The 20,124-nt window shown below is 38.3% G+C and overlaps 1 protein-coding gene across 6 annotated transcripts in view; it reads left to right on the top strand.

Moving 5' to 3' along the window:
* Nucleotides 1-20,124, top strand: part of Herc2 (HECT and RLD domain containing E3 ubiquitin protein ligase 2) — a 202,151-nt gene that overhangs the window by 31,909 nt on the left and 150,118 nt on the right. For all 6 annotated transcript variants that reach the window (XM_078049112.1, XM_078049114.1, XM_078049113.1 and 3 more), the window contains 5 exons: nt 8,819-8,956; nt 13,536-13,755; nt 16,175-16,275; nt 17,286-17,442; nt 19,389-19,499. In XM_078049112.1, the coding sequence (XP_077905238.1) occupies nt 8,819-8,956; nt 13,536-13,755; nt 16,175-16,275; nt 17,286-17,442; nt 19,389-19,499 (727 nt within the window). The remainder of the gene's footprint in view (nt 1-8,818; nt 8,957-13,535; nt 13,756-16,174; nt 16,276-17,285; nt 17,443-19,388; nt 19,500-20,124) is intronic.

The following is a 20,124-nucleotide window of genomic DNA, read 5'->3' as shown; positions in this document are numbered from 1 at the left end:
GGCATGATGTGTACTTTTTATTATTAGAGAATACTTTATTTATAGATGGGTTGATACATATTATATTTCATTTTAAGACTGTATTTTAAGTCAGTTGTAGCTAATTTGTGAGGAAAACACAGCTTAGAATAGGAGTTCCTTAAATGCACAGATTCCTTTTCATTTCTTTGCAGTTTTCTTTCAGTTTGCTGTATGTCTATTCCCAAAGGGATTGATGACTTTTTTTTTTTTTATCACCCACAAAGAAAGTGGGGGTGGGTTCTTAACTGTTATCTAACTTCTTGATTCCTTTAATTTGTTTTGGAAAAATAGTGGCTTGTAATAATTGGCACTTTCCTCTGGGATATATTTTTCTTCCTTTCTTTTGCAATAGAATTTCCTAGGCTCACTGATAATGAATGAAAACTCCCTTACAGGTATAAGCTTTTGAATCACAAAGTAGCCCCTAATGAGACTTAATTATAGTTTTACTTTTTCAAGTTGATGTTTCTTTTTATTATTTTTAGATGGACATAATATCCTCATTTATTTTTATGTGGTGCTGAGGATGGAACCCAATGCCTCATACGTGCTAGGCAAGTGATCTGCCACTGTGCTACAACCCCAGCCCTGATGTTTCTTATTCTTATTTATTTATTGGGACTGAGGATTGAATCCCAGGACACTTTCCCACTTGAATACATCCCTGGCCACCCCACCTTTTTTTAAATTTCGAGACAGGGTCTTACTAAGTTGCTGGGCTAGCCTCAAATTTGAGATCCTCCTTCTCGAGCCTTCTGAGTTTCTAGGATTACAAGTGTGTGCCACCATACCTGGTTGATTTTTTTTTTCTTATTTATACTTTATTTAAGGTTATTTGAGGGGACATAGAGGAAGGAATAGGATTTAAATAAAGGAAAGTTAGGTTCAGGAGGCTGAGGCAGGAGGATCACAAGTTTAAGGCCTGCTTCTGTAATTTATTGAGGCTCTAAGCAACTTAGTGAGACCCTGTCTTGAAATTAAAAATAAAAAGGGCTAGGAAATGTAGCTCAGTGGTGATGTGCCTCTGTGTTAAACACTCACACCCCCACCCCCCCCCCCCAAAAAAAAAAAAAGAAAGAAAAAAGAAAAAAGAAAAGTTGGAGCTGGAGTTATAGCTCAGTGAAGATCAGTGATGGTATGGTTGCCTAGCATTTGTGAGACCCTGGGTTCAATCCCCAGCACCATGTTAAAAAAAAAAAAAAAGCAAAGTTACGGGATACTAAAGCTGCTCTTTTGTGAAAAATTGCAGTGTCATGAACTGTTTTATTTCTAGTAAACCTTTTCAGTCTATGCAGATAGTGGAAGTATAAGTACTTTGTTATCTGCTTTATATTTTCTTGAAAGTATTTTCTTCATTATTTCTTTTAATCCTTGTCTCTTTAATGGAGGCTGCTGTTCGATTCACCCAAATCACAAAGGGCAGATCTAGCAATTGAAGTCAGGCCTCTTGAAAAATTTTATTGCTATTTCCACAACACTACAAATTGATAGCATGACCTGCTTTTTATAGTTTCATATATCTTATTTTTTTTTCTTGACTTAATATTATACATTATTGTGGCAATTGTTTTGCTTTTTTTTTTTTGTGTGTGTGTGTGTAGTCAGTATTCTTATTTAACATATTTCAGTTTTAAAAGTCCAAGGACAAGTTTTGGATTTTGGGGTGAAGAGTAGTGGAGTCATATTTTGTACTATCTGATAACTTCCCAATGTTTTTATAGTTTTCTCTGGAAATTGTTAAAAAAGAAAAGGCGCTAACTGTGACCCATGTCCTCAAATAACTCATGATTATTAGGGCAAAAATCAAAACTCAGGTATAATGTGTGTAATAGGATAGCACAGCCCCCGTAAATGTTACAGCAAGTACAGGCTGGAGGAGTTCTGAGGGAGGAGTGTTTTCTGTGGTTAGGAGGCCAGCCTGGTCCTGGCCTTGAAGAACAGTGGCATGTGGTATTAGAGGTGGACACTAAGACTCCAAGTGGAGTATGCATGGGTCAAAATTGGCTGTGGTTGGAGAGTAGTGATGGGGACAGGGGATGGTGAGCAGGATCAGTAGAATGAGGTTAGGCCAGAACAAAGGGATATGTATTTCTTGGAGTGTCCACTTGTACTCACATCCTTGGAAGGGTGCCTTCTGATACAGTTGGACAAACACTCTGAATGATACTTTATGTACCAGAGTTTAAAAATACTTTCATGGAGGGGTATGAATATTAGAAAAAGTGGCCAGGATTCCCTTCTCCTAATGATGGGAACTCCAAGTATTAAATTCTAATTTCTCAGCCTAAGGATTCTCAAACTCCAGGCTCATCAGGATACATTAGAGGGCTTCTTTTAATTACTATGGAAGGCGTCACTTTTGGAGACCCTGACTGGGTGGGTAGGTTTGGAGTGAAGACTGGGATTTGATTCTCTAACACTTTTCCAAGAGTGCATCATGGTTTTTGTTCAGTAGGCTCAGTCTGTTGCATTGGGAGTTAGATGCGGTGGTGATGGTGGTGGTGGGTGGATTTCACTGACTATTAAGCTTTTTCACTAAGCTATATCTCCAGCTGTTTTTATTTTATTTTTTTGAGACAGGGTCTTACTAAGTTGCTTAGAGCCTTGTTGAGTTGCTGAGGCCGGCCTTGAGTGCGGATACATTGCAGAACCACATGATTTCTGATGATATAAAAAAAAGTTCATTGGAATTTATAATTTAATTAGGACAAGTCTATAGTCTCAGATTTTTCAGTTTTAAACACTATATGGAAATCATGTCAATTTGCCTAATGAGTACACTAGTGCAGGAAATTTTAAAAATTCATATTAACTCTCCTGTCCTTGAGAGAATAAACATAAGGCATATGCTTGTGTTATATGTCACACTGTTATCACCACAGGGATAACAGATATAAAACCATCTTTAACCAGAATTATCAGACCAGTCTATTTTTGCAAGGATTCACCTGGATTATGCAAATTTGTATTCTGTATCAGAAGATGCTTCTGAATTAGTGGACTCGTTCCTTCTCTCTTTTGAATTAGTGGTTTAAATTGTTTCTCCCTCTCCATTAAAAAGGGGTTGACCAATATTTATAGTATCAAAGCTTATTTCTTTTTTGGGGATTCTTGATTCCATTTTTTAAAAGAGTATAAATGCCATTATTAGTCTTTTTAAGCCAGTCAGAGTAGGAGTGCCACCAAATATAATAGACTTCATAACCTTAATAATCCCCTCCCAAAAATAGAAAAATATACATACATAGTGAAGAATGCTTCTAGTGGTGGTATGTGATATGAAAAGTCTTCTTGTTATATAGGGGTTGCTGTTCAAATTTAACTTCTTCGAAGTTTCACCACAGTCATATCCACCCCAAAACAGATTGGGTGAGCCTTTTGGTGTCTAACCCTGTAGTTGGCTATGAAATGGGGAGGCATGCAAGCCCTGGCAGTGGGGTGGGTCTCTTTCTGGCCCAGACTCTGTGCAGAGTTGGGGAGGTAAGCAGAGTGGTTCTGCAAACTCAGTAGTAAAATGCACTCTCATTTATCACCAAGAGAGAACCCACTGCTTGCAAATCTGACTATATGTGAACAGAATTTGTTAACCCCAGATTAATGTCAAACTTGTCTAAAAGGCCCATGTTGAAATTAATGAAACAAACACCTACTTCAAAGGGTTATTGGGTTGATGAATGAGTTGATTAAAATCTGTGATGCATGTGGCATGGTGCCTACCCCCCAGTCTGTGTTGCTTAAAGTTTTGTGATTTATCATGTGGCTGTTTAATTGAAGGCAGGAAATTTAGTATCTTATCCATTTGTGAGTTATCTTGGTTACTCTATAAGTCACCTGTGCTGAGCACAGTACTTGACACATAGGCAGTGCTCAGACCCTGGAGTGATGATGGATGTGCTCTCATAGTGAATTGGCCTGTGAATGGACATGTCAGCCAGAGAGCCTGGAAGTCCTATTTTTGACTAGAGAGTAATAACAGGAATGATTTCAAATCTTGTATATTACCTTAGTTTTTTAATGAGGTAGGACCTTGCTATGTTGCTCAGGCTGTCATGGAACTGCTAGGCTCAAGTGAGTCTTCTACCTCAGCCTCCCATGTAACTGGGACTATATATAGGGGTTCTCTGTTGTGCCTGATTCACACAATCTTTTTTTTTGGTACTGGGATTGAACCCAGGATGCTCTACCACTGAGCTACATCCCCAGCCCTTTTTATGTTTTTTGAGACAGGATCTTGCCAAGTTGTAAGTCTTGCTTAGGACTCTTCCTCAGCCTCCAGAGTTGCTGGAATTATAGGTGTGCACCACCATAGTTTGCTCACATAATCTATTTTTAATTAACATTGTTAGATCTTTTTACAATTTGAACTTACTACAAAATACTTACATTGTATTTCAAGGTTAAAATGTTAAAAGTTTTTATAGTTTTCAATGAATAATAAGTTTCATCCCAATCCAGTTCTCCAGGTACCTGCTTTTTTTTCCTTCTTAGAGATGTTATTACTAGTTTTAGTATCTTTCCATATATGAAATAATTTATACATAAAAATAAGCATTTTAGGATATGGGGTACACTAAATTTAGAAGAGTTATTCAAAAAGTAAAACAATGCAACATTTAGATTGTAATCCTTAGTTTCTGGCTTGACTTTATCTTTTCTTCTTTGAAATGAGTAAATTTGCCCCTCCTGGGCCTCCCTCAATTGAGTTCTTGGTGCTCCTCTTCCTCTTAGGTTCTAAACAGTGATTTGAACAGAAACTATGTTAGGTGGTTTGTACAAACTTACCACCATAACTGGACTGGAATATCTTAAAGTCCTGAGGTCATCCAGTCCTAGTTCTGTCCTCAGACCAGGTGGCAGAGTACCTAGAATCTGCTTTCCTGCTTCAGCCCACAATGGCCCCTCAGGATACTACCTAAAGCTTTAGGAGGGACATCCCCTCTGACTTTCCCTTCTCCCCAGAGTATTTTGTTGTTGTTGCTGGAAGTTGAACCCAGGTCCTCATGAGTGCTCACAACTCCTCTCCAGCATTTCTTAATTTTGCTATAAATCTGGGCAGTTTGTGTTCTGTTTCCTATCTGTGAAGTTTGAGCCCTGAAGAGGTGAAAAGGAGATCAAGCAGACACTGAAGCTAAGGTGTATCCTGTCTTTGAGCTGCTGGTGCCAATTATTCTGGTTGTTGTTTTCATGACCTCCAGGGACTTCATCCAGATTTTGCTGGATGTTCTAATTTATGCTAGAGTTCTAATTTATGCTCCTGAGAGTAAAACTCAGGTGTGTTTAGTGATACTTCTTTTCTGCTTCCTTGTGAATGCTGAAGATTTTCATCCTGAAGAAGAGATTATATGACCAATGTTCCAGTGCACTGATTTTAAAATTAAGAATTAAAAAAAATATATATATTTTTGTTTGTAAAATTTATAGCATGGAGTAGAGCAGGGTGGCAGACTTCCTGTAAAAGGCCAGATAGTAAATACAGTTGGCCCTCATATCTGGAGTTCTGCATTCATGGATTCAACTAATTGCAGATTGAAAATATTTGAAAAACAATTAGTGTCTATGCTGAACATACACCAATTTTTTTCTTGTCACTATTCCCTGAACAATACAGTGTAACAACTATTTACATAGCAGTTACATTTTATTAGGTATTATAAGACATCTAGAGATGATTTAAAGTAACCAGGAAGATGTGTGTAGGTTACAGACAAATACTATGCTATTTTATAGGAGGGATTTGGATGTTTAAGGTTTTGTTATCTGTTGTAGTTTGGATCGTCAAGATGTACTTAAGGTCCATGTGTTGAAGGCTTAGCTCTCTAGCGTGGTGCTGTTGGGAGATGGTGGAACCTTTAGGAAGTAGGCCTAGTGGAAGGAAGTCAAGTCATCTGGGCATATGCCCTTGAAGGAGATACTGAGTCTGGTCCCTCTCCTTTCTCTTTCTTTACTTCCCCGCTGCCGTTGGGTGAACAGCCCTCCTCTGCCACATATCTCCATGGGTAATTGGGTTGCCATAGACACAAAGCAACAGGGTCAAGTGACCATGAATTGAAAAATGTGAAGCCTTGAACCAAAATAAATATAAAGGAGGGACCTATTTTTTTTTTTTTTTTTTGGTGCTGGGATTGAACTCAGGGGCACTTGACCACTGAGCCACATCCCCAGCCCTATTTTGTATTTTATTTAGAGACAGGGTCTCACTGAGTTGCTTAGCACCTCGCCATTGCTAAGGCTGGCTTTGAACTTGCGATTCTCCTGCCTCAGCCTCCCAAACTGCTGGCATTACAGGTGTGTGCCACCATGCCAGGCTAAAACAGAGAACCTTTTGTAATATTTGATTATCTCAGATATTTTGTCACATTGATGGAAAGCTGACTGCACAGTATGGGGGTGATGCAGATCCTGGAATTAGGATCATGTTAAAATGACTGTATTTTAAGTTTTGTGTACCATATGGTCTTTGCCATAACTAAGGGACCCTGAAGTAACTATGGGGACCCTGTCCCATAGCAACTACAACAGTATTAAATAACTGGTATGGTTGCATACCAATAAAACTACTTATGTATACCAGAAGGTGAAGTTTGTATAATGTTCAAATGTAATGGAATACTTTTCCTTTTCTTTTTTGGATTTTTTTCCATCATTTAAAAGTATAAAATTCTTTCCTTCCTTCTCTTCCCCTTCCTTCCTTCCTTTCTTTCTTTCCTTCTTCTTTCTTCTTGAAAGTAATCTCAGGAGTGCTTTACCACTGAGCTACATCCCCAGTCCTTCATTTTTAAAAAAGTTTTTTTTAAGTTGCTGAAGCTGATCTCAAACTTGCAGTTCTTCAGCCTCAGCCTCCTGAGTACTTGGAATTATAGATATGTACCACTGCTCCTGACTACAAATATGAAGTTCTTTATTTGCTTTCCAGCCATACTTACTATGTGCTGGATTTGGCCACTGGGCTGTGGTTGGTGGATCCACATGTGGTGTAAAGTCTAGCAGTTAGAATCAGCCTCTAGGTTCTTCCCTGGGGGGCTCTCTTCCTGGCCATTACCTATTCTATGAGCTTTGATTTCTGTGTTGGTAAATTGGAGATGACAAAATGCCTCCTCACAAAGTTGTAAAGATGTAAATGAGAAATGTACAGTGGTTGGGCTGGATGCTTATCATAGTACATGTTAATTTATTTCAGTTTCCATTAGCTGCTTTCTCTCTCTCTCTCTCTCTCTTTTCCTATTTAATGTCCTACTCTTAAGTGTGTCTCACATATTAAACTTCCCAATTGTACTTTGCTCTCACACTTTCCATGGTAGGTTAAAATAAGAGGCCTAAACTTGAGTTAGTATTTAGTTCCACAGATCAGGATAGATGCTCATCTGTGCATTGTAAGACCCTGCTCTTCTCTCCCTAGGGTTGTGTTTCCTGGTCCTCTCCTGGACCCAGCCCTGGGAACCTGGTTTACCAGTTTGACAGGAGAGGATCTCCCGGTTTTCTCAGTTGACTGTCATTAATTATCTTAAGATAAATTAGGTACATCCCAGCCTGGTTGAAGTCACTTTTTTCCTGACTCACTAATATGGCCCTTTTGCTAACCCAAATTGTGGGGATTCAACTGGTCCTGTTGATGCTCTAGATCACATTTCTGTCAGTAAGTCTTCTAATAAATTTCATTGTTGCAATTCTAAATCTGTATTTCTCTCTTCAGTCTCTTGGCACCTCAGGGCTGGTCTTCATGCACTAGGACTAGATTATTTCATATGAGTTTTGAATGGCAGAGGGAATAGACTCAGACTAAAGAGCCACACATCCTGTTTATATAAATGAAAGAAACATGCACACTGAACACTATGCTGATGAAGAGTAGATCAGTGGCTGCCAGGGATTTAGGAGTCGGGAATGAGTGTACAAAGGAATAACAAGGGATTTTGGGGGTGATAAAATTGTTCTGTGTTCTGATTATGGTGAGGGAGGTACATGGATTTATATATATGTTAAAATTTATTAAACCATGGGGACTAAATTTTACTGTATAATAATTTTTTAAAATTTTATTTATTTATTTATTTTTTAGTCATACATGACAGTAGAATGCATTTTGATATATAATACATACATGGAATGTACATACATCAATCATATTATAATAATTTTGTACATAAAAGATTTTAAGTTGTTTTTAGTAAAATTAAAATTTTAGTGAAGTTCAACAAACCTGTATTTATCACATAGCATATTCAGAGCACTTTTCTATAAAGATAAAATGGTGAACTTCCAATGACTGTAAAGAAACTTTAGGAAAAAACTTGTCATGCACACATATAACTTAATCAGTACTAATCAGACTTTGTAGAGTGTTAAAGAAGTATGTATGTCCAGGCAGGACAACCTGAATAATTTCCCATTCCATATTCTCTCTTCTCCCATGCACACACAGCCAGTTGGGAATCCCTGGATTAAAGCAACTAGTGTGAAATTCGAGTAGTAAATATTAAAGACTAGGTTCTTAGTTGTGAAAACTGGTAGGAAATTGATGGAATATCATTTTGGAAGACTCATACTTTGCAGAACTTGAGTGATATATTGGTTTCTTCATCTTGGCCCTCAGTAAAGAAACCAGTATGTTCACTTATAACTAAGTAGATCACACTAAATCTGTTACAATTGTAATTTGTGTATTTTTCTTTTTTTTAATATCAAATATTCAGTTATATGTTATAACTTTCCATTACTGGGGGAACATTACAAAGAGACTGATAAGTGGCTAAAACATTTTGAAAAATAATTACAAATTAAAAAAATTTTAATTCTCCAGATGATGGTGTTGATATTCAAAGTGGAACCAAGAAAGAAGATCTGAATGACAAAGAGAAAAAGGATGAAGAAGAATGTCCTGTACCTGCATTTAGGGCCAAATCAATCCTGGAGAGCTGGGTATGGGGCAAGCAACCAGGTATTCTAATCTTCTGAGGTTTTGTACTTTGGAAAGCTTGATCTAATACTCCTTTATTGAATACCATAGCTGAACTTTTTGTTTGTTAATGGAATCTTCTAAGATTTAATTTTTTTTGTTTTGTGATAAAAAAATATATAAATAAAACTTACCATTACGACCTTTTTTGTGGGGGGGGGTACCAGAGATTTGTTACTGGGCATGCTAAGCAAGAGCTCTACCACTAAGCTACATCCCCATCCACTTTTCAGTTTTGAGACAAGGTCTCACTAAATTGCCCAGGCTAGACTTGAACTTGTGATCCTGCTGCATCGGTGTGCTGAGTATATGAGATTACAGACATGTGCCACCATACTGAGTCATTACCTACTCTATGAGTAGGTATTTTAAAAGTATGCATCAGGGACATTAAATACATTCAGATGTGCTACAGTGCAACCACCATTCACACCCTGAACTCTTTAACAAAACTAGAGCTTCCATTAATACTGACTGCTCACCCCCAAGCATTCTAGTTTTGTCTCTATGCATTTGACTTTTCTAGGTACCTAATGGAAATGGAATCATATACAGTATTTGTTCCTTTGTCTTTGGCTTACTTTACTTAGCATGTTGGTTTCATTTTTTTTAAAAAATTTTCTATTTTTCTCATGTTTTCTATCAGTCTCCTCCTCCTCCTCCCCCTCCTCTTCCTCCTCCTCCCCCTCTCCTCCTCCTCCTCCTCCTATTCTTCTTCTTCTTTAAGTATTTTTGTATGTTTTAATTAATTAATTTATTTAATGGTGTGGAGATTGAACCCATGGCCTTGTACTTGGGAGGCAAGCACTCTACAAACTGAACTATATTCCCAGCTCTCAATCTATTCTTTAATCTTTATTTCTTTTTGCTTTAGATTCTGTTTGCTTTTCTATCTCTAGTTCCTTAAGGTAGAAGCTTGTATTATTTCCAGCATCCAAACCAGGGAGCCTGCCTGGATCGTGGCTGGCCATATTGACCACATGCCTGCATAAGAAATAGGCAAAATGGTGGAAAAAGGAAAAAATAGTTCTATGTAGTTTGATAAGCTGGGGAGAAGCATCGAGATTGCTTCTCTTCTGGTCTTGTAGAAGTGGTTATAGTTTAAAGAAACAAAAGCAGGTGATATAGAAATGTAGATTCAGCTAGGCTCTGCTTAATCAGAAACATGTCAGTCTCAATTTCCTTGACATCTCCTCAGCATGAATGAAGAAGTAAAAACAGTTATCAGGAAGTTGCTTTTAATTTCAAAAAACATCTGCTTCAAGATTATTGATTTTAGATCTTTTGTTTTTTTATATCAGTGTTCAAAGCTATAAATTCCCCTCTAATTAATTAGTGTTTGCAGCCTACAGATTTGCAAATGTTGTTTTCATTTTACATTTATTTAAAACATTTTTTTCTAACTCCACTTATAATTTCTTCTTTGATCCACATATTATTTGGGGATTTTCAAATACCTCATGTTAATGATTACAAATAATTGTTGAGGTCAGAAAACATATTCTCTGTGATTTCATTCCTTTTAAGTTTGTTGAGAATTGCATTACAGCCCAGGATGTAATCTATCCTGTTTAATGTTTTCCATGTCCTTGAAAACAGTGTGTACTTTGCTGCTCTCTGGATCTTAATAAGGTCAAGTTAGTTGATAGTGTTGTTTAAGTGTTCTTGGCTTGAAATACTTTTCTGCCTACTTGTTTTTCACCTAACTGGGAGAGGAGTTGAACTAACATGTGATTGGGTCATCGCATAAGACTAACATAACTTAACACAGTCCCTAGTTACTTGCTAGTTTTAAGGATATAAGTAATCAGGTTACATAGGCAGAGCCAGGAGAGATGTGGGACAATCTGTAGCTTCCAGGTCTGTCCTGTTTTGCCCTGGACACTTGCTCTCTGGCCCAGTGTGAGAGATGAGGTATCAGTGAGGCAAGTAGTCACCTCACACAGCCCTGATAATTTAGGATATCCATTGTTTCCATTTTGTAGCCAGAGAGTTATAGACTGTAACCTATTTCAGAGAACCATGACCCATAAATCTGTGGGTTTTGGTATATTACCAAAAGTAGTTCTAAACTACTTAATGTTATGTTAAAAATATGTCAAAGATTAGAGGCCCTTCTCAAATACTTTTTATTTATGTTTAGGCCCAGCCAACTGTCTCCTTTCCCTAGTGTGTCTCCATTGTGATGGGAAAGAAATGAATAGCAGTCTGTCTTCTTAGCTTCTTTTTCTCCTAATGTTAATTGTGGATTTCTTTCAGTTCATAGGCTTTGCTTCATGTATTTTAAAACTCTTGTTATAGGGCACATGCATTTTAGGATTATTATTATTATTTTGGCAGCCAAACAGAGGGGAGACAGATGGCCTTAGAAACAAAACAAACAAAATCCTGAAAGTCACTTAAAAGTGGAAAATAGCCGGGCACTATGATGCATGCCTATAATCCCAGATTTGGGAAGCTGAGACAGGAGTGTTTTGGGGTGGGTTAAACTTTCCAGAAAACCCTCAGAATCCAAAATAATAACTAATTACTGAGAACAGTAAATTGATGAGGAAACCTAACTGTGGTTTTTTGAATTGAGTTGGTATTTTTTTCAGTGTTGTGTTTTCTTTCTTTCTTTCTTTTTTTTTTTTTTTTTTTTTTAATATCAGGGATTAAACCCAGGGGCACTTAACCATGGAGCCATATCCCTAGCCCCCCCCCCCCCTTTTATTTTGTGACAGGGTCTTGCCAAGGGCCTTGCTAAATTGTTTAGGCTGGCTTTGCCCTGGAGTCTTCCTGCTTTAGCCTTTGGAGTTGCTGGGATTACAGGGTGCACCAACACACCCAGCCAGTGTTCTGGTTTCTGATGAGGAGGTTCTTTTCTTTTTACTTTTTATTGATGTCTAGCTCCCAGTGCGATAGACTGGGCCTGCGGAACAGAAGAGATGTGCTCTTGGAAACATGTTAGAAAGTCAAATCCTACCTGGGTGTGGTGGCCTGTGTTTGTAATCCCAGTGGCTCACAAGTTTGAGGCCAGCCTTGGCAATTTAATGTAAGGCCTTCAGCAACTTAGTGAGACCTTGTCTCAAAATAAAAAATAGAAAGGGTGAGGCATATAGCTTAGTGGTAAAGTGCCCTGGGTTAAATTCCCACTATTGCTCTTTTCTCCTCCTTACAAAAATGGAAAATATAGTGATTCTTCAGGAAGGCTAAAGCTCCAGGAAGGCTAAATTGAGAAGATGATTTCTTGAAGGAATTCCTCTTGGGAACTGTACTTGAAAGGCCTGTCTCTGTGAAGGTGCTGTTCATAGCAAGGGCTGAGGTGCCTGACTCTTGGTGCTGGATCAGGCTCCTATTCTGGAGGGTGACTTGATGTAGGTGCTGTGAGCACAGGGGTGCTGCTTCACTTATACATCTTTCTGCTTGTCCATCTTGAATCTAGTGTGAAATTTAGAGTGTTCTTCATTTGGTTTTCCATAAGTATCAGCTCTTAGTTATTGGAGCTTTTGATGCAGAAGCTCTAGGCTTGGTATTCTACCTTTGGTGCTATTCTGATGCCCCGTGAAGCACCATCCTGAGACTCCTGGGGAGTGGTGAGATGTGAATCTCTAATGCCTTCTAAAACCTCTGTTCTCATGTAGAAAGCATAATCAGGCCGTAAGCAACCCGAAAACTGATGTCTTACATCCAAGGGAAGTTAGGAGGGGTGTTGTCATTTTTGACGCTTTGAGGCCCATGATTGTTGACCTCATGCCTAATAAGCATAGAGGTATAAGCCCATGAGAGCCCCACTCTCATCCCAGCACTGGGAGCAGTGCTGCTATAGGGGGTTGATGGGAAGTAACCAGATTTACAGTTCATCCATAATTATTTATATTCTTTGACTTAGACTTAATTGAAAGACTAGAATCCTTTGAATTATTTTCATTCTGGTGATCATTTTTTAGCTCCTTAAAAATCACTCCTTAATATGAAGATTTTTAAAAATGTACTGAAGTATAGAGAATAGTCTAATGAAATATCACTTATTCATCACACACTCTGACTAGTTATTTCTTCCTCTTCTTAAATAGTTCCATAAATGTATTAACTTTTGTGAGTCACGCATGATAGGTAATTTTATGGAAATGTTGTTTTTATTTTGAATTTACTTTCATAACAAGAAAATGATGGCTAGAGTTTTTCTCTGTATAGGAAATATTCTGCTGAGGAGTTTAACTCTAGATTTGTATTAGTAACTTTTACATGATGTTTATGGAGCTACAGCATACCATGTAGGCTAAAAGTGGTCTGTGCTATATGTTGTATTCTTCTGTGTGATCTTACACATGTTACTTAACCACTCTGTGTCTCAGTTTCCTAATCCACAAAATGGGTGGATTTTGTGGATTAGGAATGGTCTCTTGAGACTATGTGTGAAGATTGCTTGAGCTAAGATTTTATACTTGTAAAGTGTTTAAAACTGTTTTGGCATGTATTGTATACTTGGGTATCATTTTTCATCATAATCAATTTTTGCAGCATTAATAACAATCGATGCACAAGTTGTCGACATGTTTTTTCTTGCCATGTTTTCTAGATGTGAATGAACTGAAGGAATGTCTTTCTGTGCTGGTCAAAGAGCAGCAAGCCCTGGCTATCCAGTCAGCCACCACCACCCTCTCAGCCCTGAGACTCAAGCAGAGGCTGGTGATCCTGGAACGCTACTTCATTGCCTTGAACAGAACTGTTTTTCAGGAGAATGTCAAAGTTAAGTGGAAAAGCAGCAGCATTTCTTTGCCTCCTGTGGACAAAAAAAGGTAATAATAAAGTGAAGTGATGACTGCTCACTATACAACTCAGGATCTTTTGTTTAGGAAAGTTTAGTTTAGGGTTTTGGTATAGTCCCTTTCCTCACTGTGTGGAATTTTGTCTTTGCTTTCCCTTCTCTGTGTTAGGTATATTTTGGAAGATGGATTTGCTGATTTGCTCATGGACTAACAGACCCTTTTGCATATTAGTGTCATTGTTTCAAAGACCTGTTTCTTTCAGTAATTGTTGAAGCCAGATAAAAGTTTAGATCAGCTCCAGTCTAAGGTTGAAAATGGGATCTCAATATTGTAGTTTTGGTTTAGTTTTTTTTCCTCCAGATTTTTAAAATTGGTGCTTTATAATTATGTCTTTTTGCCTTCTTCTGGTAAGAAAGATAGGGAATAGTCAGAGCATGATGTTAGTGCCTAACTAGTTTAGATTCTTCATTTTTTCCCCCCTTTCCTAATGTGATTTTCTTATTCTCTTATTACAAGAGATGCTTTCAGGAATATGATTTTTAATTTGTTGCTATCTGGTAATACATTAGCAGATTTCCTCGGAGGTATTAACCAGTGGCCATTAGGAGGTTTAAATAAGGCTCTAGTAAAACTGTGTTTTTTCCTAAATATAGTTGCTTAACAGACTTGTTCTCAGAAGACTAGGTTGCCAGATGGGACTTATATTTAATGTGGTTAGAAATTGACTTTATTTGGTTGTATCAGTATTTGTTGTATTATTTGACTTTTTTTTGGTTGTATTATTTGACTTTTACTCTCAAGAGCACATGGAAAGTACAGGAGTCAGAAGGAAGCATGGAAAACCCATGCTCACCTTGCCCTAGAGATAAGAGTGCTAACCGAGGCATATTTCTTTGATTTAAAAAACTTTAAATCCAGTTGAAATCACATTGCATGTCATATTTAGAGTATAGCTTATGATAAACTAAGCCAAGTGACAGATAACAGTCAGTAGTGTGATTCTTCCTTTCCTTCCTAATTGGAAAGTGACATCCTGCCATGATGGCCATTAATCAGAGGTCTCTGCACATGTGAGGAGCAGTAGATGCTGAAATTATCCAGGTGCCCTTGTGTGTTTATCAGATCACTATTTGTTTTGAGAATATTTTCCTGATTATGAATACAGTCTATAGTAGGAATATTACAGCCTATGTGTGTGTATGAGATACTATACAGTAAAGATAGAATTTGCTATTCATCATTAAATTAATGTTATACATGCATTTTTGTATTCTAGTTTTTTTTTTCAGAATGAGTATTATGTTCTACCATTTATGTAATTTTTTACAATATACAGAATGAAATTATGACCTGCTAAGTGAACATGTTTGTTTATTTTAAAATATTTTTTTTGTTATAGTTGGGCACAATACCTTTATTTTATTTATTTATTTCTATGTGGTGCTGAGGATCAAACCCAGGGCCTTACACGTGCTAGGCAAGTGCTCTACCACTGAGTCACAGTCCCAGCCCCTAAGTGAACATTTATAAGTAATAAAAATTTAAAAAGATGTGAGAATGATTAGGCACAACTAACTCAGCACGATGGGGTGAAGTGGGTAGGACAACTGTAAAATACAAATGACCAAAAGTGAGACTGGCTAGGCTGTGGGTGTTCCCTGTGTTGTTCTCTATCTGCTGTTCTCCTACTTATGTATTTATCTCTTTTTTTGAGAGGGGGGTTATTGGGGATTTAACTCAGGGGCACTCAACCACTAAACCATATCCCCAGCCCTATTTTGTATTTTATTTAAACACAGAGTCTCACTGAGTTCCTTAGTGCCTTGCCATTGCTGAGGCTGGCTTTGAACTCACCATTTGCCCGTCTCAGTCTCCGGAGCCGCTGGGATTACTAGTGTGCGTCACCGTGGCTGGCTGTATTTATCTCTTTATTATTTATTTATCATTGGCCTCCCCTCAGTTAGAATACTGCTCCCTGAGATTGTTTCATGAGCATTTTCCCAAGTATTTAAAATACTTGGTAGATGTCTTTTAGTTTTCTTGAAAAGAAAACATTTTAGTTGGCATGGTAGTACACACCTGTAATCCCAGCTTGGGAGGCTGAGGCAGGAGGGTCACGAGTTCAAAGTCAGCCTCAGCAATTTAGCAAGGCCCTAAGCATCTTAGCGAGACCCTGTCTCTAAATAAAATATTAAAAGGCTGACAATGTGGCTCAGTGGTTGAGTGCTCCTGGGTTCAATCCCCAGACCAAAAAAGAGAAAACATTTCCTTTACAAAGGACATTTGGTAAGAGTTTTTTTAAAAAATGAAGCTAAATGTCACCTATGATATGGTCATCTAAAGAAAATCATTGATCACATTGTGGTCCAAATCTTTCCATATTCTTTGTTTCAGTATTTCACATTTCTTTTACTGACCAGTTATTACATCTCCATGTGTGTATCCACAGTTCTCGACCCACAGGCAGAGGGGTGGAAGGGCTTGCCAGAGTTGGATCCCGAGCAGCACTCTCCTTTGCCTTTGCATTCTTACGCAGGGCTTGGCGGTCAGGTATGTGTGCTCAGCATGTTCTGTTTTCTTGATATATGAGGAGATTTGGGTTCTGTGACCAGTTTTGTCCCATATGTCCTTGAGCTGATTTTGTATGTTCTGTGTGCTTCAGTGTCTTTTAAAACGAGAGACTTCTGAGTCTATTTGACATTTTAAGCCTATGCTTAAAAAAATAAAAAGGACTGAGTATTGTGGCACACACTAATATTACTTACTTAGGAGGCTGAGGAAGGTGGATCTCAAGTTCAAGGACAGCTTTGGCAATTGAGCAAAACCCAGTCTCAAAATAAAAAATAAAAGAACTGAGAATATAGCTCAGTGATAGAATGCCCTGGGTTCAACCCTCAGTGGCCAAAAAAAAAAAGTTTTCATGTATACCCTGCCCCCTAACTGAACCATCACCATGGGATACCTCAGTACTGATTTATTTCTAGAAGGCTAAGAACTTAGTACAGGTTGAATACTCCTAATCAGAATATCTAAAATCCGAAACGCTCCAAAATCTGAAACCTTCTGACTATTTGACATGGTGCCACAAATGGAATGTGGTGGGTCACAGTCAAGATACATTTGCACTAAATATATTGCCTTTAGGTTACATGTATAAGGCATATATAAAATATAAATGAAATTTGTGTTAAGACTTGGGTCCCATCTCCAAGATGTCTCATAACGTGTATGCAGATATTCCAACATCTGGAAAAAATTTGAACTGTACAACACTTCTGATTCCAGGAATTTCAAATAAGGGATATACAATCTGTTTTGCCTCCTTGATAGCCCCCAAATATACAAATGATTTTGAGACAACTGTGTTAGATTTTGGTCCATCAAATGAGGGTCTTAGTAGGTGACAGTGGGCATCTTCTCACCTGAGGGTTGGGAGACTTAGCTGGAAAGTGAAGGAGCTCTCTTTGTCAGTGTTGCCTGAGTGGTGGTCAGCCTTTCTGACTTGTGTACCTGTGTGTGTGTGTGTGTGTGTGTGTGTGTGTGTGTACATTTATGCCCAGGTGAAGATGCAGACCTCTGCAGTGAGCTATTGCAAGAGTCCCTGGATGCCCTGAGAGCTCTTCCTGAGGCTTCACTGTTTGATGAGAGCACAGTGTCCTCCGTGTGGTTGGAGGTGGTAGAGAGAGCAACCAGGTTCCTCAGGTCTGTCGTGACCGGGTAAGTTCTCTCTTTTCATACCTTCCTGTGGGAACAGTTCCAGCATGCTTGAGAATCATTTCTTTATAGCTAACCAACCTATAGATTGGTTTCTTACCTGTTATTTCAGCACACCCTTAGCTCTGATTCCAGGTCTTGGCTCTCAGATGTTCAGATGGCATAATTTATGATACTCTGGTTTGACCCAGGAAGTTGTCATATTGAATGCGGTGGATACTTTTGTATTTTACTATTTTTAAGACATTTGATGATTTGTTGATTCATCATTCATAAAGTGAGCACTTCTTGTGTGTCTCTTGGTCATAAATAGGAAGGAGCCACTGTTCTGAGGGTTGTGTGGTACTTGGTAGGTAACATGGTAATAAAGAGCTACTCAGGATCAAAATATTTAAACTGGGTCTAGAGATGTAGCTCAGTGGTAGAGCACTTGTCTAGCATGTGTGGGGCCCTGGGTTTGACCTAGAAAAATAAACAACAAAACAAAACGTTTAAACCTATAGTATGTTAACTTTCTGTCACCACTTGTTACTGTGGCAAAATACTTGAAGTAATCAACTTAAAAGGAAGGAAGGTTTTGTTTAAGAGGTTTCAGCCGTCAATTGACTGTTGCTTTGAGTGTGTAGCAATGCAGTATATATGGCAGTGGAGCCCGTGGTGGAAGAGACCTCTTTACCTCATTATAGCTGGGAAGCAGAAAGGGAATGGGGCTAGGATCCTGATATCATAAAGGGTGTGCCCCAAATGACCTAACCTACTTTCACATAGCCCCACCTCCTAAAGTTTCCACCACTTTCCAGTAGGGCCTTGGGCCTGAGACCAAGCTTTCACAAGTGAGCCTTTGGGAGATCATCTCAGATCCAAATGGTACTGCATAGCTACTCTTGAGTTGTTTGAATGTGAATCATTGTCTGTAGGGAAGACCATAAACTATGGTCTTGGATGCTATGTGTTTTGTAATGGTTTCTAAATAAAGCAAATGCAGGGCTGGGGTTGTGGCTCAGTGGTAGAGTGTTTGCTTCCCACGCATGAGCCACTGGGTTCGATCCTTGGCACCACTTAAAAACAAATAAATAAAGATATTGTGTCCAACTACAACTAAAGAAAGAAAGAAAAAAAGAAAGAAAGAAAATGCATATACTCAATACAGAATTCAGTTGCAAAGATGAGTTCTCTTTGCAGTCTCCTCTGTGGGGTCCTCGCCCTCAGGCTATGAATCTGTTTCTTGCTGGTGAAGGTGTTGCCACAGAAATTTAAGGCTGAGGGCCCTGATGATAGGCTTGGAATTAATTTCAAAAACTCCACTGTAATGTTGATATCGTAAATATTTGTAATATATAACAAATATTTCTTTTGATCAGATATAAAAATAAGCATAAAAAATTTGTATTAATACCTGTAATAAAATATTATCTTTAGAGGCCAGGGATTTGGCTCAGTGGTAGAGCACTTTCCTAGCATGTGAGAGGCCCTGGGTTCTGTCCCTGGCACTGCAAAAACAAAACAAACACTCATCTTTCCCACCTCTCTCTCTTTACAAGTTAATCATACATTTTAAGATCTCTGATTAAATTTGTGTAACAAATGTCAGAAACCTGATTCTAAATATCAAAAATATATCTTCTACTGGACAGAGAATTTAATTAATATGTTGGTATGATTTTATGTTGTGCTGCTTTCTCTGATCTTTCTTTTTATTTGAGAGAGAGAGAGAGAGAGAGAGAGAGAGAGAGAGAGAGAGAGAGAGAGAGAGAGAGGGGAGGGAGGGAGGGAGAGAGAATATTTTAATATGTATTTTTTAGTTTTCGGCAGACACAACATCTTTCTTTGTATGTGGTGCTGAGGATCAAACCCGGGCCGCAGGCATGCCAGGCGAACACGTTACTGCTTGAGCCACATCCCCAGCCCTCTCTGATTTTCTTGTCCTGCCACTGTTGCTGTCATTTCAGAGATGTTCATGGAACTCCAGGGACCAAAGGGCCAGGAGGTGTTCCCCTGCAGGACCAGCACTTGGCCCTGGCCATCCTGCTGGAGCTGGCTGTGCAGAGAGGCACACTGAGGTGAGTGGTGATAGGCCTGAGCTATCTTAGGAGTTGCCTGAGTCTCCACACATTTCTTTCATTGTGTGGCATTTCATTGCATTGTTCCTGTAGTAAATGTAGACTTGTGTCCCAGGATCCTGTCTTCCTTCTAAATCTAAGTCCTTTCTTCTAATGTATGTTTTCTTCCTTTTTTTTTTTATACTTAGTTGTCTAGTCATCTAGGAATTATTATTTTTCCTTAGTTTTTCTTTCCTTTTTTTAAAATTTTCTAGTTTTAGGTGGACACAATATCTTTATTTTATTTCTATATGTGATGCTGAGAATCGAACCGAGTGCCTCATGCATGCTAGGCGAGCGCACTACCACTTGAGCCACATCCCCAGCCCCCTTAGTTTTTCTTAAATTATTTTTATTCCATTAACTTAAGATTCTAGAAATTTCCTGTAGGAAGTACTTTGTGAATGTTGTAACTGGTTTTTTATTTCTGATCAACAGAAGGTGGATGTCTTGCATTAAAATCTTGGCATTGATTCAGTGATTTTATTGCCAAGAATTGTTTCCATGGCATTGTTTGAATTTCCTTTAATATTTAAAGCCTTTCTTTGCCTTTATTTATTTAGTTGCTGGCTTTTATTTTTAATGG

This window comes from Ictidomys tridecemlineatus, chromosome 5, assembly GCF_052094955.1.
Source record: "Ictidomys tridecemlineatus isolate mIctTri1 chromosome 5, mIctTri1.hap1, whole genome shotgun sequence".
In the NCBI taxonomy this organism is placed as follows: Eukaryota; Metazoa; Chordata; class Mammalia; order Rodentia; family Sciuridae; genus Ictidomys; species Ictidomys tridecemlineatus.
The sequence above is the reverse complement of the archived record's forward strand: the minus strand, read 5'-3'. Positions and strand labels throughout refer to the sequence as shown.